Source organism: Notolabrus celidotus, chromosome 9 (assembly GCF_009762535.1).
Source record: "Notolabrus celidotus isolate fNotCel1 chromosome 9, fNotCel1.pri, whole genome shotgun sequence".
NCBI classification, from domain to species: domain Eukaryota; kingdom Metazoa; phylum Chordata; class Actinopteri; order Labriformes; family Labridae; genus Notolabrus; species Notolabrus celidotus.
This window is the reverse complement of record NC_048280.1, coordinates 22,661,784-22,681,030: the sequence shown is the minus strand read 5'-3', so window position 1 is coordinate 22,681,030 and position 19,247 is coordinate 22,661,784. Positions and strand designations below refer to the sequence as shown.

General features: G+C 39.0%; 2 protein-coding genes across 3 annotated transcripts; one reads left to right on the top strand and one right to left on the bottom strand.

The window, feature by feature from the left end:
* Positions 1-11,020: 11,020 nt before the first annotated feature.
* On the bottom strand, positions 11,021-15,422 carry wdr54 (WD repeat domain 54). 2 transcript variants are annotated; one of them, XM_034692701.1, is made up of 11 exons: positions 15,360-15,422; positions 15,142-15,204; positions 14,790-15,059; positions 13,440-13,502; positions 13,172-13,238; positions 12,649-12,705; positions 12,441-12,568; positions 12,170-12,270; positions 11,702-11,864; positions 11,535-11,609; positions 11,021-11,406 (listed from the first exon to the last, which is right to left on the bottom strand). In XM_034692701.1, exons 3-11 carry the CDS (start codon positions 15,012-15,014, stop codon positions 11,275-11,277), a joined length of 1,011 nt encoding a protein of 336 aa, XP_034548592.1. In that variant the 5' UTR covers positions 15,015-15,059; positions 15,142-15,204; positions 15,360-15,422; the 3' UTR covers positions 11,021-11,274. The 2 variants fall into 2 exon arrangements, with proteins under 2 accessions (XP_034548592.1, XP_034548593.1); XM_034692702.1 differs by lacking the exons at positions 15,142-15,204; positions 15,360-15,422 and having other exon boundaries at positions 14,790-15,070.
* Positions 15,377-18,880, top strand: LOC117819383. The gene is made up of 4 exons (XM_034692700.1): positions 15,377-15,495; positions 16,804-17,081; positions 17,188-17,397; positions 17,488-18,880. The coding sequence occupies exons 2-4, from the start codon at positions 16,827-16,829 to the stop codon at positions 18,343-18,345; spliced, it is 1,323 nt and encodes a 440-aa protein (XP_034548591.1). The 5' UTR covers positions 15,377-15,495; positions 16,804-16,826; the 3' UTR covers positions 18,346-18,880.
* Positions 18,881-19,247: the final 367 nt, after the last annotated feature.

Below are 19,247 nucleotides of genomic sequence, written 5' to 3'. Positions count from 1 at the left end.
ATTGGCACGTGTGGCTCATGTCAGCACGGCCGCAGTGTAACACTCCCAACCAGCGTCACTGTACCGACGGCACCCATGCAGGTCACCATGGAAACAGGGACGAGCGCATCTACCTCTGCCCTGGCATCCATTGGTTGTATTTTTCAGACAACTCTATCCATTTGTCCCTGTTTTTCTTTTTGCACCTCACCCCTCCTCTTCAATTTTTTCCTTTCCCTTTTGTCTCTCTTTTATTCATGCTTCCTTAATTCCTTCATTTTGTCTGTTTTTCTTGTTTACTTGATTTATGACTCTCAGCAGAAACAGGATGTTCAAGAGACTGTCCAGAAGGCTTCATCCTAATGGGCTGTTATCCTTGACATTTTCATTGTCCCAGTGAAACACACACAAAAATACTTTTGGATCGATCAGTTATGTATTTATGCAAAGACTTACTATGCAAGTCTGGTTTTGCACTCTGCAAATGTGTATTACCTGTGATATATTTTTTTTACAGGTGAGTCAATGGACCAAAAAGGAGCTGCTTGAAATCCTTTGTGTCCTCTTCTCCAGTTTTCCCTCATAGACAAACTTCCCTCTGTCTCGTCCTCTCCCTCTGTCCACACAGGCATGCGGTGTGGGAGTGATTGGCCTTAATGGACGGGTGTGTGGGTCAATGCATTTCTTGTAGAGGTCCAACAGTTTTCTCAGGAGAAATGGACAGATCGCAGTGTTTGTACTTCTGCTCCATTTACCACGTTGTGTTTAATCACGTATCATTTACCGACTCCAGGCAGGGAGGCCAGAGGGAAAGAGGACAGGTACAAAGTTAACAAAACAGATTTAAAAGACAGGAGTTACCGAGCAACGTGATTTGAAATTTTAATCTCTGCATTGAAACAGAGCCTGGCTGGTTTTCTGATTGCTCCACCTTCTTGTTCAACATAATCATTAGCATTGTGTTCTATGATTTCCTCAATCAGACTTAATGTTCAGAAACCATAGATATGTACAGTCAGAAGCTGATAAAGCCAGCCCCAAATATTTCCACAACAATATGAACCAAAAACTCACTTTTTCATCCCTACACCAAGAAGGGGATTTTTCATAGGGCTCCAATTTCACAGTCTTGGAAGATGAGGTCCAGGGAGTTCAATAAAGATTGATTGAGTCGTGGCGCCGGTTGGCCTTGCAGTTAGCGCATGGGCAACCCTGTATAGAAGCTATGGTCCTTGTTGCAGTCAGTGGTGGACAGTAGCAGAGTAAATTTACTTGAGTACAGTACTTAAGTACATTTTTTGAGTATCTGTACTTTACTTGAGTATTCTTTTTTGGGGGAACTTATTACTTTTACTCCACTACATTCAGAAGACAATTATTGTACTTTTTAATCCACTACATTTCAATCAATGCTCTAGTTACTCACTACTTTTGCTTTGAAGTCCGCTCATGAATTTCCTTCTCTTTTCTGAAATCTGATCCCTAAGACAGTAAAATGTGTTTGTGTAGTTCTGTTTGTCTCAGTGGTTTAGTCATACCTATATATCGTGCGTCTCCACGGTTGAACGTGGAGCAAACACAGAGCACATTTCACAAAGATCAGGCAGTTCATTTAGAGGTGGTAATGATGGCTATAATTCTCCACCTGAGCACCCCTGGCCATATATTCAGCCCGCATTAGAGGTTCTTGAAATGAAGACTGATAAGTATCGTTTGAAATGTTCACAGTTTCCCACTCTGCCCAAACGTACAAACATTCACTGTTCAACCTGAGAAAGCGTGTTGAGCTACGTAACATTTGTTTCATTGAAGATGAACATTTTAAACTAAGGTGTCTGTGCTTGGAGTAACTTAGTTTCTGTTTTTATTCCATGGTATAGTTTTTAGAGATTTCAAGCCATGGTTTCTAGATAAACATAATGTAACAGAATGTATTCTTGACTGCACTCATGCTTTGTGAGAATACAAAGTGAAGTTTTTTAAGAAATACTTTGTATACTGAAGTATTTTTAAAAGAAAGTACTTCAGTACTTTAACTCAAGTTATAATCAGACTGAACAACTTTCACTTGTATTGGGGTAATATTTGACATGGAGTATCTATACTTTGACTTAAGTAATGAAGCTGTCTACTTTGTCCACCACTGGTTGCAGTGGTTGCTAGTTCAACTCCCGGTCACAACCCTTTGTTGCATGTCCTTCTGCACTCTCTACGCCCCACGTTTCCTGTCTCTCTTCAGCTGTCCTATCTAATTAAAGGCAAAAATGCCCAAAAATATCACATCAATAACAGATTAATTGAATCTGAGCCAGTCACCTAAAACTTAATCCACTGTGAAAGTTCTTCTATGAGTTATTGTCTGTAAGCATTTGGGAGTATGGGTGGGTATATTTGGGCATTCTTTTAATGTGTGTGTGTATTTGCAGTGCATGCTCATTAATGTTGAGTGACAGAACAGCTGGTGAATGTGTTGTGTAAAGAGGTCAGTAGGGCATCGCTGCAATTCAGCTTTTCTGATGTGACGACTTTGAGCTTTAAAGAACTAAAGCTCTCAACCAATGTATGCCTGCTTGACTCTTGGATTTAATAAAGAGTACCGTAAACTTGTAAAAATGATGGATTTATCCATTTTACACCACTTGTAAGATAGACTGTTTTATCATGCTGTTCATGTCGTTACTTTAACAATAATACATGAATGGCTTTTGAACAGACGTTTCCCTGAACACAAGCATAAAAGTCACACTCTTTCTAAGAATGAATTTGACATTTCAAACGGACACGCTCAGCTTCACTAAAATGTCTTGTCCTTGTACTGTACTTTCTCCGACTGAGCCTCGCTTGTATCTCCTCAGAACAAACGCTGCCTTTATCAATGAACCACTTCCCTCCATTGCCACAGATGCACATTAACTCACAAACCAGACACATGCACACACAGCTGAACTGAAGAGCCTCTGTTGGCGCAGAGCAGGTGCTGCAGGGAGCTGGGCTCTCTGTGGTTGTACTGTTAAGGTCACATTAAAAACCAACCACTTTCAGTTTAGTTTTACCCCCTAAAGAAAAAAAATGTCATGAAGTCACGAAGCACATTTTCTATTTTCAAAATTAACTTTTTCTGGCTGCCGAGCATGGTGCCTCTTGTCACTGCAGGGACTTTTTGTTATGTGTTCCATTGGTGCACCAAACAACCTCTGTATGACGCCCCTGCTGTGTTAATTTACCTAGGCTTTCACCATGGCTGCCATTTGGGAATGGTGTGCCTAAGTCTAATCCTCTCTCTCTCTTCATGACACAAACACACTCACCTTTGCAGAGAAACAAAGTCACACTTAGACCCATGTTTATTGGAAAAGCTTATAGGATATTAAGCTCAAATTGCACCACATAAAAGCCCATTCATCTCTTTCATATCAAACCTATACTCAGCCTCACTGACAGAGCACAATGATACAGGTTGCCAAGATATTGCTGTTATTTTTGCTCTATTTTAAGGCTCACTAACTCTCTCACCCTCATACTATAGAGCTAATGAGAGGGGCGTTTATGTGTGACAAATGAAGACCTTGAGAATTAAAATCAACCAAATTTGAATTATAAGGCAGGTGTTAAAGACTGACACCCTTGAGTGAGAGCAATTTATTATTTCCTATTTTTTCGATGTGGCAAAAGCAGCAGTGTCATTTTGTTTTTTTCTCTTTATCATGTTATTTTAGGGGATGAAAACTTGTTTACTGAAAGAAAGGTGCAACATGTTTGAAAAAATGTTCTGCATTTCACATAAAATATTACAGTGGATATAATTCTCATACATTTCAAAGTAAATGCTTCCATGAAAAGAAACGATTTCAGAATAAACTGTCTGTATTTGGAAGAATGTCTGGAATATGAATCCATCATCATTTCATCAGTGCCATCTGCACAAACAGCCTCATACACACAAAGGAATAAACACAGACACACACTAACGCACACCCAAACGTCAGCACATCAACGTCACACAATCCAAACAGTGCCCAGTGCTAGGCAACCATGCCATCCCAGTGCAGATGGCAAGGTCTGATCGTGTTTATTTTACTCTAATCTAATGCACTCAAGTCCCTGTGCCTCCCTATGGCTTCAGAATGACGTTGGGGATGTGTGTGTGTGTGTGTGTGTGTGTGTGTGTGTGTGTGTGTGTGTGTGTGTGTGTGTGTGTGTGTGTGTGTGTGTGTGTGTGTGTGTGTGTGTGTGTGTGTGTGTGTGTGTGTGTGGAGAGAGGTCAGAAGAAGCCTTTTAAAAGCTGCTGTGGACTACACTTCAACGACCTGTTTGCTTAACCCTGTAGTCACTTTTTGTTCCTTCACAAAGTGAAATATTTTTACTTCAGTAGTGAGAGAACTGAAAACCTTCCTGAGCTGCACTGTTTTATCAGTAAAAGTATTCAGCCTTCACTTCTTTACTTTCAGCATTATTAATAGTTCAGACTAGTATCCACAAAGCATCATTCCCCCATGTGGGTTGTTGTAGATGTGTGATCACAATAGTGCTACCATGTAAGGTCAATACGTAGGGGCAATGTAGGTCTATATTGAAAAAATGTCATAGCACATAGATATTTATACTTCACTGAGACGTAAGGCCTGAATTTGAACGTATGAAACAAAGGTTACAGCTTTTACAGTGTCTTTTGGGACCAAGGCACATTCAGGGGGAATGTGTGGGAATCAGCTAACAAGGCTGAAACCACAGGCTGTTTGAAAGAAGTGGACGTAGCTTCTTGTTTTTGAAAGCAAACTTAGTGCAGAAGTGCTTTAAACCTGTGTTTTCTTTCTGGAGGCCAGCAGGGGGTGACTCCACTGGTTGCAAAAAGAGGTCCAGATGTACGCCTATGTATGTCTACTTGAAATGATCCCATCATTGGCTGTCATACAAGTCACTCACTGTGTCTCATTGCGGAAACAGTTTGTAAAGGCATTTCCAAACTGCATGATAAATCTTTTCACCCTGCACCAACTTGATCAATAACAATAAAAATAATCTATAGAAACAGTAACTTTTCCTCTGAAGGTCTGCTTTTTTATTGGTTTCAGCCTGTTAAGAACCATCTCAAAAGTCCTCAGAGTAGGTTTGAATACAGCTTATTGTTAATTGCATTAATGATGGTCCCATTTAGAGTAAAATAAACAACAAAGGAGGGTGTTGTTTAAGGGTGTGCCTAACTATGATCGCAATTTGTCAACCAGGATAGAAACCTGGTGATGCATATCCACCCCTAGGCCAATTAGGGACACCTCAAGCTCCACCTCAGGGCTTAAGAACAAAAAAACTCCCCCTTTTTGTATCTTTGAAATTAAAAATGTAAAATCTTAAGACAATGTTCAAGTCCTACCTCACAGGGAGATCTTTTAGAGTATCATTGAGGGGAGAAGTGTCCAATATACATGGCTTATCAACAGGGGTACCTCAAGGGTCAGTGCTTGGTCCCCTCCTTTTCTCAATATATACCACATCACTTGGTGAAATCATTCGCTCCCATGGCTTTTCCTATCACTGCTATGCAGATGATACACAGCTTTTCCTGTCTTTTCCACCTGACACAACTGTCTCAGCTCGGATCTCATCCTGCCTTGCTGATATTTCTAAATGGATGAGGGAACGTCACCTACAGCTCAACCTGTCCAAGACTGAGCTTATTATCATTCCAGCCAGTCCCACTGTGGACCCACAGATCAATGTCTAATTTGGATCTCAAAACCTCATGCCCACTAAATCTGCCGAAATCTGGGTTTCATGATCGATGACCAGCTAACATTCAGGGTTCAGGTTGTCTGGATTGCTCGGTCCTGCCGTTTTTCCCTCTATAACATCAAGAGGATCAGACCCTACCTGACAGAACACGCAACACAGCTCCTGGTTCAGGCTCTGGTTCATTGACTCCTGCGACTCTCTACTGGCAGGCCTCCCTGTATGCACAGTTAAACCTCTGCAAATGATCCAGAACACAGCAGCTCGTCTGGTCTTCAACCAGCCTAAGACAGCTCATGTCACTCCCCTGCTCAGCCTCAGAAAGGCGCCTAGTGCTTCCAGCACATAAGGCCTCAAAATCACTAGCTCGACTCTTCTCTTCTGTTGTCCCTAAATTACGGAATTAATTGTCCAACTCCATTCGATCTGCAGAGTCCCTCTCTACTTTCAAAAGACAGCTAAAGACCCAGCTCTTTAGGAAGCACTATGCACTTAGCTAGACTGTTCTCCACTGTTGTCCCCAGTGGCAGATCATGTCTTCCAGCTACAATTGACTCGCACTGTCCTGCTCTACTCTGGGAATCTGTGTTCAGCTCTGGAGTGACCCAGCACTTGGTACTTTGGTCATTATTGTGGTGATGACAAGTTAATTGTTGATGATGATAATGGAAGGTCTTAAATTTTTTGGTTGCTTCATTGTAGATGTTCCTTATTTTACAAAAAAAAAATCCTTATTTACTTTTGTGCATTGCCTTTACACTGCTTGGCAATACCTGCATCCAAATGTATTTGAAGCACTTTGTTACTCTTACTGATCTTGTTTCCTCTTGTCTAGATCTTTGCTTGTGTTGTTCTAGTTCTCATATTTACGTCGCTTTGGATAAAAGCATCTGCTAAATCACATTGTAACATTGTAACAATGCATTTAACTATCTTGTCATTCAGAATAATATCCCCAGACTCAACATTGAGTGTGCCCTCATCTGTCTTCATCAGGGGAGACTTAACTTGTCTTTCCTTTCAACATGGTGTCCACATAATTTTGGAACACAGTAAGTGGCTGAGCACTGTAAATTGAGACATTTCATCCTGTTCAGAGGCCCACAGGAAGCGTGGACTGTCCTGACATGACATGTGGTTGTGGCTTTCCATGATAGAGCCTAATATTGTACGGAAGCTGTGGCACACAGATGGGCTGGTTGGCACGGCTTAACTTTAATCTAGTTGTAGTAATAAAAAAAAATCTACCCAGCAACATAGCCATCCACCTAAGTCAGTGATTCATGTTTGCAGACTGGATGAACTGCCTAAGTTACCAGGCCATTTCAATCAAACCACATTCCCTTTATCATAATCATCATAATCGAATCACGTGAAAACACACACCCTTTTCCCTACTTTAACCTGTTCCACCTGCCTTCATACTATAAGTGTTTCTCGATAATTTGCAGTGTACTAATTGGTCATATGAGTCACATGAAATATTTGAGTCCATTTGAAGTTAGTGAGTGAATGTTATCATATTATCATCTTCAACTACTTAAAAGTTATGGCATGAACTTATCTGCAACAAATCGAAAGTCATAGTTGTAAGTTTCTATGAGCTACAAAATGACAAAATCATTCAAAGAAATGATTGGTCTTTATGACCAAGTTCATACAAATAATATAATGTAACGGTCCTATAGAATTGTCACCTGACTCTTCAGCTGTCCTTTGCTGATTTTGTAAGTTTTTTGACTCATTGCTTCACTGTCGAGTCGACTAGATCTGTTTTATTTTCACAGCTATCTTAGCTGACTGTCTAAAACTAAAACATAAAAAAATTCAACTGGACACCACCTGCTCACACCTAAACAATGGAAGCAGGCCAGGCTGAACCATACTGGAGCATTTTCCACAAGAGAAAAAAAAATATCTTCAGGAGGCAGCAGAGGAAAAAACACAGATTGAAGAGAATATGTAGAATAATGCAGATAGTTGGACTCACATTTCTCAACAGCCTCTTTAATACTGGATGATATGACAAGTTTTCATATCATTTCAAAGGCTGACAGTATGTGAATGTGATGTTCACAACTCATCTCTGCCCAGACTTGGCCAAATATCAGTCACTGCAGGTAAACTAAGTCAGAAAATATATCATATGGAAGAAGAGGACTTAGAATCTTACCAGCTTCTGGTGCTTTTAGGATACAGTGCCAATTTCAATAAACCACACAAAATCACGCTAACAAATGCTATTTGCGCATCACTTGCAATTTGACCCAGTTGTGATTTGCATCTCTGCATTTGTCTCCTTAAAGTCATATTTTCCATATCTGTGCATCTGTCAGTCAGCAGAGGCAGCTTTTCTGGTCTGTCAATTTGTTATCCCCCCTCCTTTTCCTTCAGTGTGTTTAAAATGGAAGATCTATTTATACAGCATGTCTGTGGGAGCCTGTTTCCTGGTTGCTTCGGCAGAGGGCTGGTGTGTCTGTGGAAGCAGGCTGGAGGGGCTTTAGGCTTTTCATCCCCCCTGGTAAGGCTCCATCCCTGTAGGGCTTAGCAGCAGACTCAGGCCCTAGTGTCTCCCACAAGGTTGGATGGGCATGGGATAAATTGCTCTTCCTACTGCGAAATAATGAGCTGACACACAAAAAAATAGCTGTAAAAATATTCACACTAGGTATGTACAAAAACAAAAGACAGTCACTGTACAACACACAAATACAAAAGGTTATAACTGATGGATGAACTTGTATTGTAGCATGACTTTGACAATCCGGGCTTGGTCGATACCAGAGTGGAGTTTTGTTTGAGCCCTGAACTTACTTGTCTTGTTTGTTATGGCCTTTAATACTTCACAATGTGACACATGTCTTAATAGTCGGACAGGTGAATCAAAAGGTGTTGCCTTCTTATTAACGTTAAGGTCAGAGTTTTTTCAATTTACTGTTTTTATTAAAGTGACAATCCACCGTGGGCTAAGGTCTGGAGAATCTACTTGTCATGTCACTCTTATTAATAAAACAGTTTAAAGTTTCTACTAGGGAATATGACAGAGAACATTTTTATTTATTCTCTATTTACTTTTTTTAATTATTTTTTTTAATTTTTTAATTTTTTATTATTATTTTTCTGTAAAGCGACTTTGAGTTTCAAGAAAAGCGCTATACAAAACCTATCAATTGTTATTATTATTATTATTATTATTATTATTATTATTATTACTATTATTATTATTATTATGTATTTATTATTATTATTATTATTATCATTATTATTGTTATTGTTATTATTATTATTATTATTATTAACATGTTATTCTAATACCAGAATTAGAGTACCATAACAATGCACCAACATACATGCATATAAGGTAGGGATGTAGTCAAAACCACCTAAGCAAGTCTTGACCAAGAGTGTTGAATCCAAGACAAAACCAGCAATTAAAAGAATTGAGATCAGCTTATGACCAGAACCAAATCACACAATGCATAAAACACTAAAAAATGTAAATGACACTCCTCAAACAGATCTGATAGATTCCCATACCAACAAAAAAAAAACAAGAGCAATGAATAACAAATCCAAAAAATATGACACATCCGAATTTAGTTAAGTTAAAGGTTGCATTCCCTACATAATATTTTGCATACAATCACAGAGATTTAAATCTAATTTAATCGTATCCATGCAGTAGTGGTCCTAACAGGGTTTAAAACCAAACCAAGAGACCTCTTTGTCTGAGGCTGAGACTAGAGGGGACAAAAAATAGGTTCAGTCATAGTCAAGATTGAGACCAAAGCTGATTTTTAATCCCATAAGACAAACACACAGTCCACATAGATTCACATCCATGTCTGAAAGAGTGGGTTTTTGGGGTCTGTTCTCTACACTGTGTGCTCAGCTGTGTGTAACACCTAAAGCTGACTATTAACAAGTATTGTAGCATTGCACAGCAGGAAAGGCCCAGGGGCTGTGTACGGGACTAGGGCGTCGCACAGAACTATCGACTCAGTTAACAAGGTATAAATGAGTGTTGTTTGTCTCCTCATGCTTTTCTAAGAAAAGTGATATCACATTCCTTTTTTCTACTCTCAACTTTTTCTTTGACAAGTTTATATAGAAAGGGTCATACCTCCTCTGCCCTTTCAATCCTTCTTTGTTTCCCAATTATCACTTTTAGCCAACTATTCCCCCCTCTCTGTGCTGTTCCAGTTAGTTATGTAATCTCTGTGTCATTTGGGACCTGGTATTGACAGCTTACTCTTCCACTGACCCTCTCCAGCCACTGTAGTTAGAAAACCCTCCCAGGCAGGCAGCAGAGAGGCATGACACAACATGAAATACTCAAAACCATTGATTCCATAATAACTGTGTGCGTGTTAATGTCACCGAGTGCTTGTTTATGCTTTACATTTGACCCGGCCATCAGCATTGACATGACTGTCAGCTGGTACCTACCAAATATAAGTTACATAACCTGCCATGTGTGTGGGCTCACAACAGTCTTGTCAGATGATGTTATGTGACCAGTGTTGACTGCAAACCAGCAAAGAACTCTGGGATTTAATACACGCTTAGCCCCAAACTGGCTGAAAAACAGCACACAATTCCTCGCTGACCTGATTCTTCTTATCTTATAGTGATAAGGGAAATGGAATTTCAGGGATACCTGGTTACCTGTTGTGAACCAAAGGAAACTTGTGACCTTACAGCTTACAGTTTCTAGCAAAACAGACCATGGCCCTTTTTGTTTAAACTCTTACTAAACTGGATTAATCTATCTGTCAACTTTAAATGGCTGTAAATTAAAACAAATATACATTTAAAAATATACAAATCAGAAGTATAAAAAAATGCAAAGGTACCAAAAACATTTGAAGTATTTAAGAAAAAGTTGGAAGAAATACAACACTAGAAAAAAATAAAAATAAAATAATAATAATAATAATAATTTTAGTTAATTGCTCAAGTTTTTCACAAGACTATTGATAAGGCAAAAAGAAAAGAGTTGGTGCACACAAGAGGCAACCTCAGAACTGTTCTTCAAAAGTGTGTATGACCTCCTGCTTGATGTGCATGCTTACTTTTTGACATGACTTATGTGTTCTGAGGTAGAATCAAATCACAATGTGGAGTTTCTCAAGTAACCTGTTAGCAGTTCATAACCCTTTAGGCAACTTAAACCTTGCTCTTTAGTGAACTACACTATCACCTCCCTGACCAAAAATTATTAACACATAGCTCCATCTAGTGGTTCATTTTTTAAGTGCAAGAAAGAAACACCCCAGCTTTCTCAGAGAAAAAAAACAACCTGAATACCAACAAGAATAATAGAATATTTTATTACATTACATACACGTAAAACTTAAATATTAATTTCTTTGTAGATGTAGATACAGAAGTACTGTTAAATAATGCTTATTTCAAAAGACTTCTATTTAAAAAACAACACTTGTATTTCAACCTGACCATAATCTAGCAGTTTTGACCATAATCTCTGGGTTTTCATGTCTTTCCACATAAACTCTGACATACCAAATTCACATTCATACATTTTGCTATGATTGGATTAAAGTCCTATGTCTGTGTGTAGCGAATAATCTCACTCAGGTCATAGCCTGTCACTGCAAAAGCATAACCATCGCCATCACAAAACTTGGCCCCGCAGATTTGTGTGTCTGTCACACACTCATTGTGCAAATGTGCAACCTAAAAGAAACCAAAGGGTTAGTTAGTGAGTTAGAGTAAATCAAATGTGAGGGTGATTGCAACAAAGCTGTGCCTTAATTTTGGACTGCATGAAACAAAGTTTTTTGCTCTGTTTTAAGACCAGTTACCTCCACACTGTTGGTCTCTGGGGTGAGAGTGAGGTGCCACACCCTGACCAAAGAGTCCTCAGCTGCAGAAAGGAGCTACAACACAAAAGCAGATAGTTATGTTAGAAACAAAAACAATAAAATGTTAGCCAAAAAAAAATATTCTTTTTTTCTTTTCTAAGACTCACCAGCCCCGAAAAAGGAGCAATATCGAGCGAGTATATCCAGCGAGCATGGGCATTAATTTCAGCATGCAGAATTCCGGTCACAGCCTCATAAATGCGGATCTGACCTGTGCCGTAGCCTGCAACCACTGTACCTTTCCACAGCTTGACAGATGAGCAGGTCATACTGAGAGCAGGGGAAAGGATGGAGGATCAGTGTCATGGTGGAAAAAGACAGGATAATGGACAATGAATTGGAGCGAGGAGGGGTAATAAAGAAGAAACAAAGGGCAGTGGAAAGGAACATTAGGTAAAGAACGTTAATACAATGACGTATGAAGATTGAATAAGATAAAGAAGGCAGTCAAACAATCAAAGGAGATTAAGGTGAATGATGATGGACTGTAGTAAATGTTTTCCATCATTGAACTGCTGTTATAGCTCAATTTAATTTTCAAACAATAGAGACAACATCTTTTTGCCTCTTCTTACTCAAAGCCAGTGATCTTGTTCAGTAGCTGAAATTCCTCCCCAGACTTCCACACACATAGATTCCCAGCATCATCTGCACTAACCAGATCAGCTATGCACTCCTGAAGGGAGGGAGACAGCAACACAGGAGAAGGGATTATGTAAATCATATAATGATGCAGTTCCAAGAATTATTATATAAGTAGGAATTAACACAGGTAGTCTGTTATTCATGGGAACTCTGTCAACACATGGACAGATACATCCATGAACAGACACACATATGTCTTACCTGACTGCCTGAGCACTCCGAAGCCAGATCAGTGATGGACTCCTTGTGTTCCTCTAGGACCTCAGACAAGGTGATATTACTGCCTTTGCTGGGGACGTCAAATACTAGAATTGAACCAGATGAAACACCTGGAGAGAGACAGAGAGAGTACACTGTAGAGCCGTGTTCTGCATTTTGAATAGATACATAGACACGTTGCTCTACTTACCCACACATATATAATTCTGCCACACTGCTGATATCCCTCGAGCAAACACGGCCTGAGCTGGGACACAAAAAAAAGTTCTGTGAATGCACTTGATTTTGTAAGACTCGTATCTTTCTCTCACCCATAGAAGTGTGTTCAAGTGTGCAACTCTACATTTCTATAAATAAGTAGCCAAAGAAAGCCAAGAGTATCTCATAATCTGACAATGCAGAAATACAATGTTGATGTTTGTACGATGTCATCATTGCCTCTAGATATAGTTTAGATTTTAAAAATGATGTAGAGCCCTGGAAATGTTTTATTTGATTAGATTATAAGGTCCTCCCACTTTTGATCTTAATTATGTTTGTTTTATGAGGATGGATCAGCTGCCCTGACATATTTCCAGGAACAAGAACACTTAAGTTGTATTTCATTGAATAATCTCAAACTGCATTATATCTTATTGTATCATATGTGGTATTAAATAGTTTCTACATGTATCTGCCTTTCTTAGTTTTCAACAACTTGGTGTAATATTTACCTGTAGGTGTTTCTGGAGTATCCAATGCATGCCAGTACACCATGATGGAGCCATCAGATTCATACATCTGTAAGAATGAATTTAAATAGAAGTAGAAGGGTGAAAAATAAACGCATTTATACATTTTTTAAGGTTATTTAAAAATATCTGCACAAAAAAAACGTAGGTTTTGGAACCTTGAATCATCATAAAATACTATAAGTATAAACATAGCAGAAGTGGCAGTGGTTCCTCCACATGCAATGTTTGCCAATGACCAGACACGCACCTGGATGCCTTTCTGGGAGGTCACGACCAGCAAGTCACGAGAAGGCAGAACACAAAATGCAGCCTATAACAAAACAAAAAAATAGGATTTGTTTCTTGTTTGATTCAGCTAGATAAAATCAAAGTATGCAGGAGCAAGTTTCTGAACTTTTAGTGGAGTTTTTTTGGTTGTTATGGTTGTTTTTGTTGTCTTGTACTCTTATCCAGTTCAGTAGACTCTAAATCAAAGCACAACCATAACTTGCCAGATTCAATCAGTATCCTACAGACGGGAAACCACGTATTAACCCTCTTATTATCCCTGGGGTCAACTGGACCCCATTCAATGTTTAACATCTCTAAATTAATGACAAACATCATTTTTTTTGCCTCATATTTAATGTCTTTTCCTAATTTAATTGGGACAACTGGGAAAACATAAAATTAAAATGTTGATATGTTCAAATTTCCTGTAAAAAAAATTACGCATCAGTGCTCCTTGGAGTCAATTTGACCCAGGCTGTTTGAACTGTACATAACATAAGAAATATCAACACTTTACACACATTTGTTTGGTTGTTTTGGATGATATTGAGGTCACTATACAGTGGCTGTTCTGGGGAGGGGCCAACAGGGGCCAGTGCCCCTGTAAAACTGAATCTGGACCCCCCTGTGGCCCCCCCTCCACACCAAACAAATATTTTACAATAAAATAAGCTTTGAGCGCAAAGGGACTCATGTTGAGTTTAAACAGCCAAACAGCTGCTGTCAGTCTGCATTTTGATATAGTACACAGTTGTATATATGTCTAGTATGTAGGGATGCACTGATGTTTTGCCAGTTTGCTCTCAGCTGGTCCTCACCCTTCTCAGTCTCTTTTGTCCGGGTTGAATGTGTCTAGAACCGCCACTGTCACTATAACCAAGGACACTTTTGCAGGAGCTGGGATCGAACCACCAACCTTTAGATTGAGATATAATATTTCCAGCCACCATGTCTCTAAAGACATTCAATGATGTGTCCTGTGTCATACGTTTTGATAACAGAGAAACAAGGCAGTGCTGATGAGAGCATGGCAAACTTGCAGCAGTTTGATATTCTGTTTTACAAAGAAAGTCCTTCTAAATGCTTTAAATTGTGATTATGCTATATATATTTTTTTATTTGAAGGGCTGTTTAGGTAGTCAACAAAGAAACATAAAGTACCTGACATCTAAACCTGGGTAACAATCAGTTTCTGGAGGTTAAAATTGCTTGGGTCAAATTGACCTCAATGCTAAAAGATGTTAGTAAATTTGAGGGTAACAGGAGGGTTAAGGAGTCATCAGATTTTGACACAGACCCTTAAAAGTCCAATGTAGTGTTTCCTCACCTGCATGATGAGCGATGTGCTTGTGGCGACATTCGGCTCCTTGGACTGCAGCTGACGGTGGGAGTAGTTGAGGCCGTCCCAGGAGGCGCTGACCATGTTCACCACGTTAGCATGGACCACCGTGAAATAGGTGAGGCGCCGCGGGGCGATGCGCTGCACGCTCAGGTTGTTGTACAGCGACGAGGCGCTGTTTTTGATCTGGATGCTCTTCTCTCTGTGATACATCGTCTTCTTTTTGCAGCAGCGTCTCTCACAACGACTGTGGCCGATCTGGAAGCAGGCTTACATAAGAAAACAAAAGGCACCACTAGCTAGTTCAAGAAGTAAAGTGAAGTTTATAAACAACACATACCGTTATCTGGCAGTACTGATGGTACGGATGGGGTTAGCACCTCTAAATAATTAGCAGCAAGCTCTATTATCAAAACAACGCAGGTTAAGACACCGTAACTGTTGCGTGACAAATTGAAATAAGTGGCTTATCCTCCATTGGTGCTGTTTTATCGACCATTACAGATAGAAGAAACGTGACTTGAGCACATTTAGAGCTCTTGGTAGCAACAGGATTACCTTCGCGTCCTCTGCAGCCATAGAGACAACGTCGCCTCTACGTATTACGTAATTCCTGCGTACTACGTCGCCTCTACGTATTACGTACTATGTTGCTGAGCAACCGTACAGCAAAGATCACAAAGGAGAGTGTGAGGTAAGGTTTTAAAACATTTTCAGCTGTTATTCGAAAAGTTCACTTTTCCAGGGTTATATTACGTGACATACATGTAAAGTGACATATGTTATTAGTTAAGCAGTGGATTATTACTTTAGATAACTAATACACGTAAAGTTGTCCCTTGGTTTACACATACCTCGTAGATTCAAGTTGACACACGAGGTTAAACGGGTGTTTCACTTGTAACTTACACTTTATTCACTACCAGTCAAAAGTTTGGAAACACATTCTCATTCAATGGTTTTTATTTATCTTGATTATTTTCAACATGGTAGATTAATACTGAAGACATCAAAACATTGAAATAATATGGTTTTACCTTAATATGGATTATAACAGTAGTCAAATAGGGCGTACCTCTCAACAACACAAGTGATGGTCTCAAACACATTAAGAAGGCAAGTCATTCTACAAATGAACTCTTGACAAGGCTCATGTTAATTAGAAACCATTCCAGGAGACCACTTCATGAAGCAGACTGAGAGAATACCAAGAGTGTGGAAAGCTGTCATGAAGGAAAAGGGGGGCTACTTTACAGAATCTAAAATCTAAAAAATATTCTGGTTTGTTTAACACTTTTTTGTGAATTAAATAATTCCATATATGTTCTTTCATGGTCTGGATGTCTTCAGTATTAATCTAGAGTTTTTCAAATAATTAAAAATAAATACAAACCCTTTAATGAGAAGGTGTGTCCAAACTTTTGACTGGTAGTGTATATATATAGTGTGTGTTTTTCAGTCATTTGTTTCAAGATTTTAAAAAAGACATTTGACACAATCTTATTCATGTAATCGTAAAAGGCTGGTGTAGTTCAAACACTGACTAAAACGTCCAAACAAATTTCAGCAGGACTAAATAGACTCTAATACGAATGTGTAAATAGGACTCCTGTAAATATCCAGATCATTATAGTTTTGTATAATGTTCTGGATTACAGTGTAATATGTATTCATGCCCACTTGAGTGTGCTAGTGTTTACCATATGATAGCCTACTTGGTCAGTAAATGCAAACTGTAAACAGTTACTGACGCTGTTCTTTGTAAAAAATAATAATAAAAAAAACAACTCTTGCAGAATTTCAACCTGACCATAATCTAGCAGTTTTGACCCTAATCTCTGGGTTATCATGTCTAACCACATAAACTCTCTCACATAAACATACTAAATTCACATTCATACATTTTGCCTTGATTATATTAAAGTTCTATGTCTGGGTGTAGCGAACAATCTCACTCAGGTCCAATTGCTCTTTTAATTTATCTACCATATGTTTGTCATAGTTCCAACCAGAATCTTTGCCAAGATGCCGCGCTCCGCAGCCAAGATCCAAGTTGACAAGCGTGGACGTAGGTCATCTGCCCAAGTTACCACACCTTCAGCAGAGGATGGGGAAGTGGAAGTGGAAGTGGAAGTGAAAGATAGTGTCCCAGGTCGCTTAACTAAAACCCAGTGGACAGACCAGTTCCAGGAGGATCCATGTGACTTAGTGGGCGAGATCATGGAGGAACTGCTGAGTAAGGTCATGGAAGGATGTTTCAATGTTGACCTGAAAAGACAGGTAAAATTAAGAAGGCATATTCCCTTTTTATTCTGTTCAGTTGAGCAACACATAACACATGTATGCACAGTATAACACTATCTTGTTTGCTGTTTTTGCTTTTAAGCTGGCACCTTTCTCTGCACTTTGGGCTAAGACCTACCTCACACAGATTATAGAGCAGCAAGTCCTGTGCCTAGATGAAGGAGATGGACCAGAGGAAGCATCTAGAACAGAAGACTCAGAGCCTTTGCCGACAATTTCAGATAACTGGGCTCAAGGATGTGTGCCTGTTGTAAAGGCTACCACACCTAGACTTAATTCCACTATGCAGCAGGTTCTCTTGAAATATATATTCTCTTCAAATGCAAAACAATACTTTGTGATACTATTTCTACGTTTATATATCTATTTCTGTTTCTTTCAGGAGGCTGATATTGGCCAAGTCTCAATGCAAAAGGAGCAAAGCGCCAACCAGGAATATCATGCTACAATCCAAACAAGCATATCCCCAAAGCAATCTGAAGAGCACTCAAGTCCTAGGAGACCTCTCACTGATGAGTGCTATAAAGGGTTTACTCCTCGCCCACCACCAAAAATGAATAGGAGTAAAATACGGCCGGTACATCTACTTTCAAAGCCTGTTCAAAGCAAGTTACTGCCACCCTTGTCCTGCTCAGTAGTGAAAAGAGATGTTGGTGGAAAGGGGGGGGAAAGGACACATTCAGTTTCTAGCCATGTGACTGGATCATTTTATCGGCAAAAGGATCACAGAGCCATACCAAATCTTGATCCATCCTGCTTGCCTCGACACTGGATCTTTCCTCAGTATGTCATTATGGATAGCAACTCCCCAAAACCTATCTCCAAGAAACCCAGCAAATTATCTAAATTTGAACCAAGAACTAACGAGCAGCAAAGTGAGTGCACAGAAATCTCACTGAAGCTTCTGAGCGGCTCCGAGGACAAGTCAGCAAAATCTCAGAGGAGAACCAAGGCAAATATTTGGCTGAAGAAAATGTCTTCTTCTGGATATCGAGAGGATGAGTTTGCTTCTTCTATGCCTTTGAGGCTGGACAAAATGGATTTGGCCAAAGGTGTTTCCATCCTGGGTTCTCAAACAGTGGATATCAATTATCTCAAATCCAATCCTCCTGCCCAGTCGACCAATCTTCAGCCAATACAACATGATGCAGCTCTGCCACTGTTTTCAGTTGATCAGGTTACCACAGGTCGATCACCTCGGGTCACTTCCTTGGTTCAGTTAAGAAACTGTGAGAACTGATTACAAACTGTTGTGATAATCCATGTAGCTTTATTTCAAACAGAGCTATGATGATCCATGTCTACAAAATAAATAAGGAATCATTCTGATACCAGAACACTTGAACTACAACTATAGACTTTGAAAATATCCTGAAGCAATGTACTTAAGTTCAATGTAAGATGCTCTAAATTTGTGTTGAGATGATGAAGAGATACATATTGTAAAACATTTTTAAGTAGCTCACAAGCTGAGTACAATTTTGGTTAGCAATTTCTGTTCGCCATCACTACTTTCTTAATTTCAAGTCAATTTCTGTTTTCATGCCCAATTTTTTACCTTCAAAAAGACACACTTATTGTAAAATGAATATCTCACTCTTGAGCTAGTACTTGAAACTGAATAACTTCATAGGAAACCTGTTTTTTATATATTTTTGTGCACATAATATGTACCCGTGTTCATCTGTAGTATAGTATACTTATTAACTGTATGTGCCTTCCAAAAGCCTATACTCAATAAATGTGATTGCCATTTTTGGTCCACACACACTAAAGTGACACCTTAATTATAATATGTATAATACATTTTTATGTGTCAGAAAAGCTATACACAAAAAAAGAGGGAAAATAAACAATCTTAGGATGTAGTTTGAAGTACTCAACTCAACTCAACTCATCTCAATTTTATTTATATAGCACCTTTCATACATAAAAAGATGCAGCCCAAAGTGATTCACAGAATAACAGAGAGACAGAAAACAACAGCAATAGTAAAATTATAAAAGGCATCATTATAAATAAAATACTTACAAATAAAATCAATACAGTAAAATCAATAAAATAAGTAATAGTGGAAAGAAAAGTTTAAAATAAGATAGCGTTAAAAAGATCAGATGATTACAAGAAATATATAGATCAATA

What these genes read in the sequence shown, in the direction of transcription:
- wdr54 (XM_034692701.1), bottom strand. Translation starts at nt 15,014, where the DNA reads ATGTATCACAGAGAGAAGAGCATCCAGATCAAAAACAGCGCCTCGTCG. An exon ending in GCACATCGCTCATCATGCAG is followed by an intron (nt 13,503 to 14,789) that starts GTGAGGAAACAC and finishes GTTTTGTTATAG; the next exon opens with GCTGCATTTTGTGTTCTGCC. An exon ending in CAGAGACCAACAGTGTGGAG is followed by an intron (nt 11,407 to 11,534) that starts GTAACTGGTCTT and finishes GGTTTCTTTTAG; the next exon opens with GTTGCACATTTGCACAATGA.
- LOC117819383 (XM_034692700.1), top strand. Translation starts at nt 16,827, where the DNA reads ATGCCGCGCTCCGCAGCCAAGATCCAAGTTGACAAGCGTGGACGTAGG. An exon ending in ATGTTGACCTGAAAAGACAG is followed by an intron (nt 17,082 to 17,187) that starts GTAAAATTAAGA and finishes TTTGCTTTTAAG; the next exon opens with CTGGCACCTTTCTCTGCACT. An exon ending in TTAATTCCACTATGCAGCAG is followed by an intron (nt 17,398 to 17,487) that starts GTTCTCTTGAAA and finishes TGTTTCTTTCAG; the next exon opens with GAGGCTGATATTGGCCAAGT.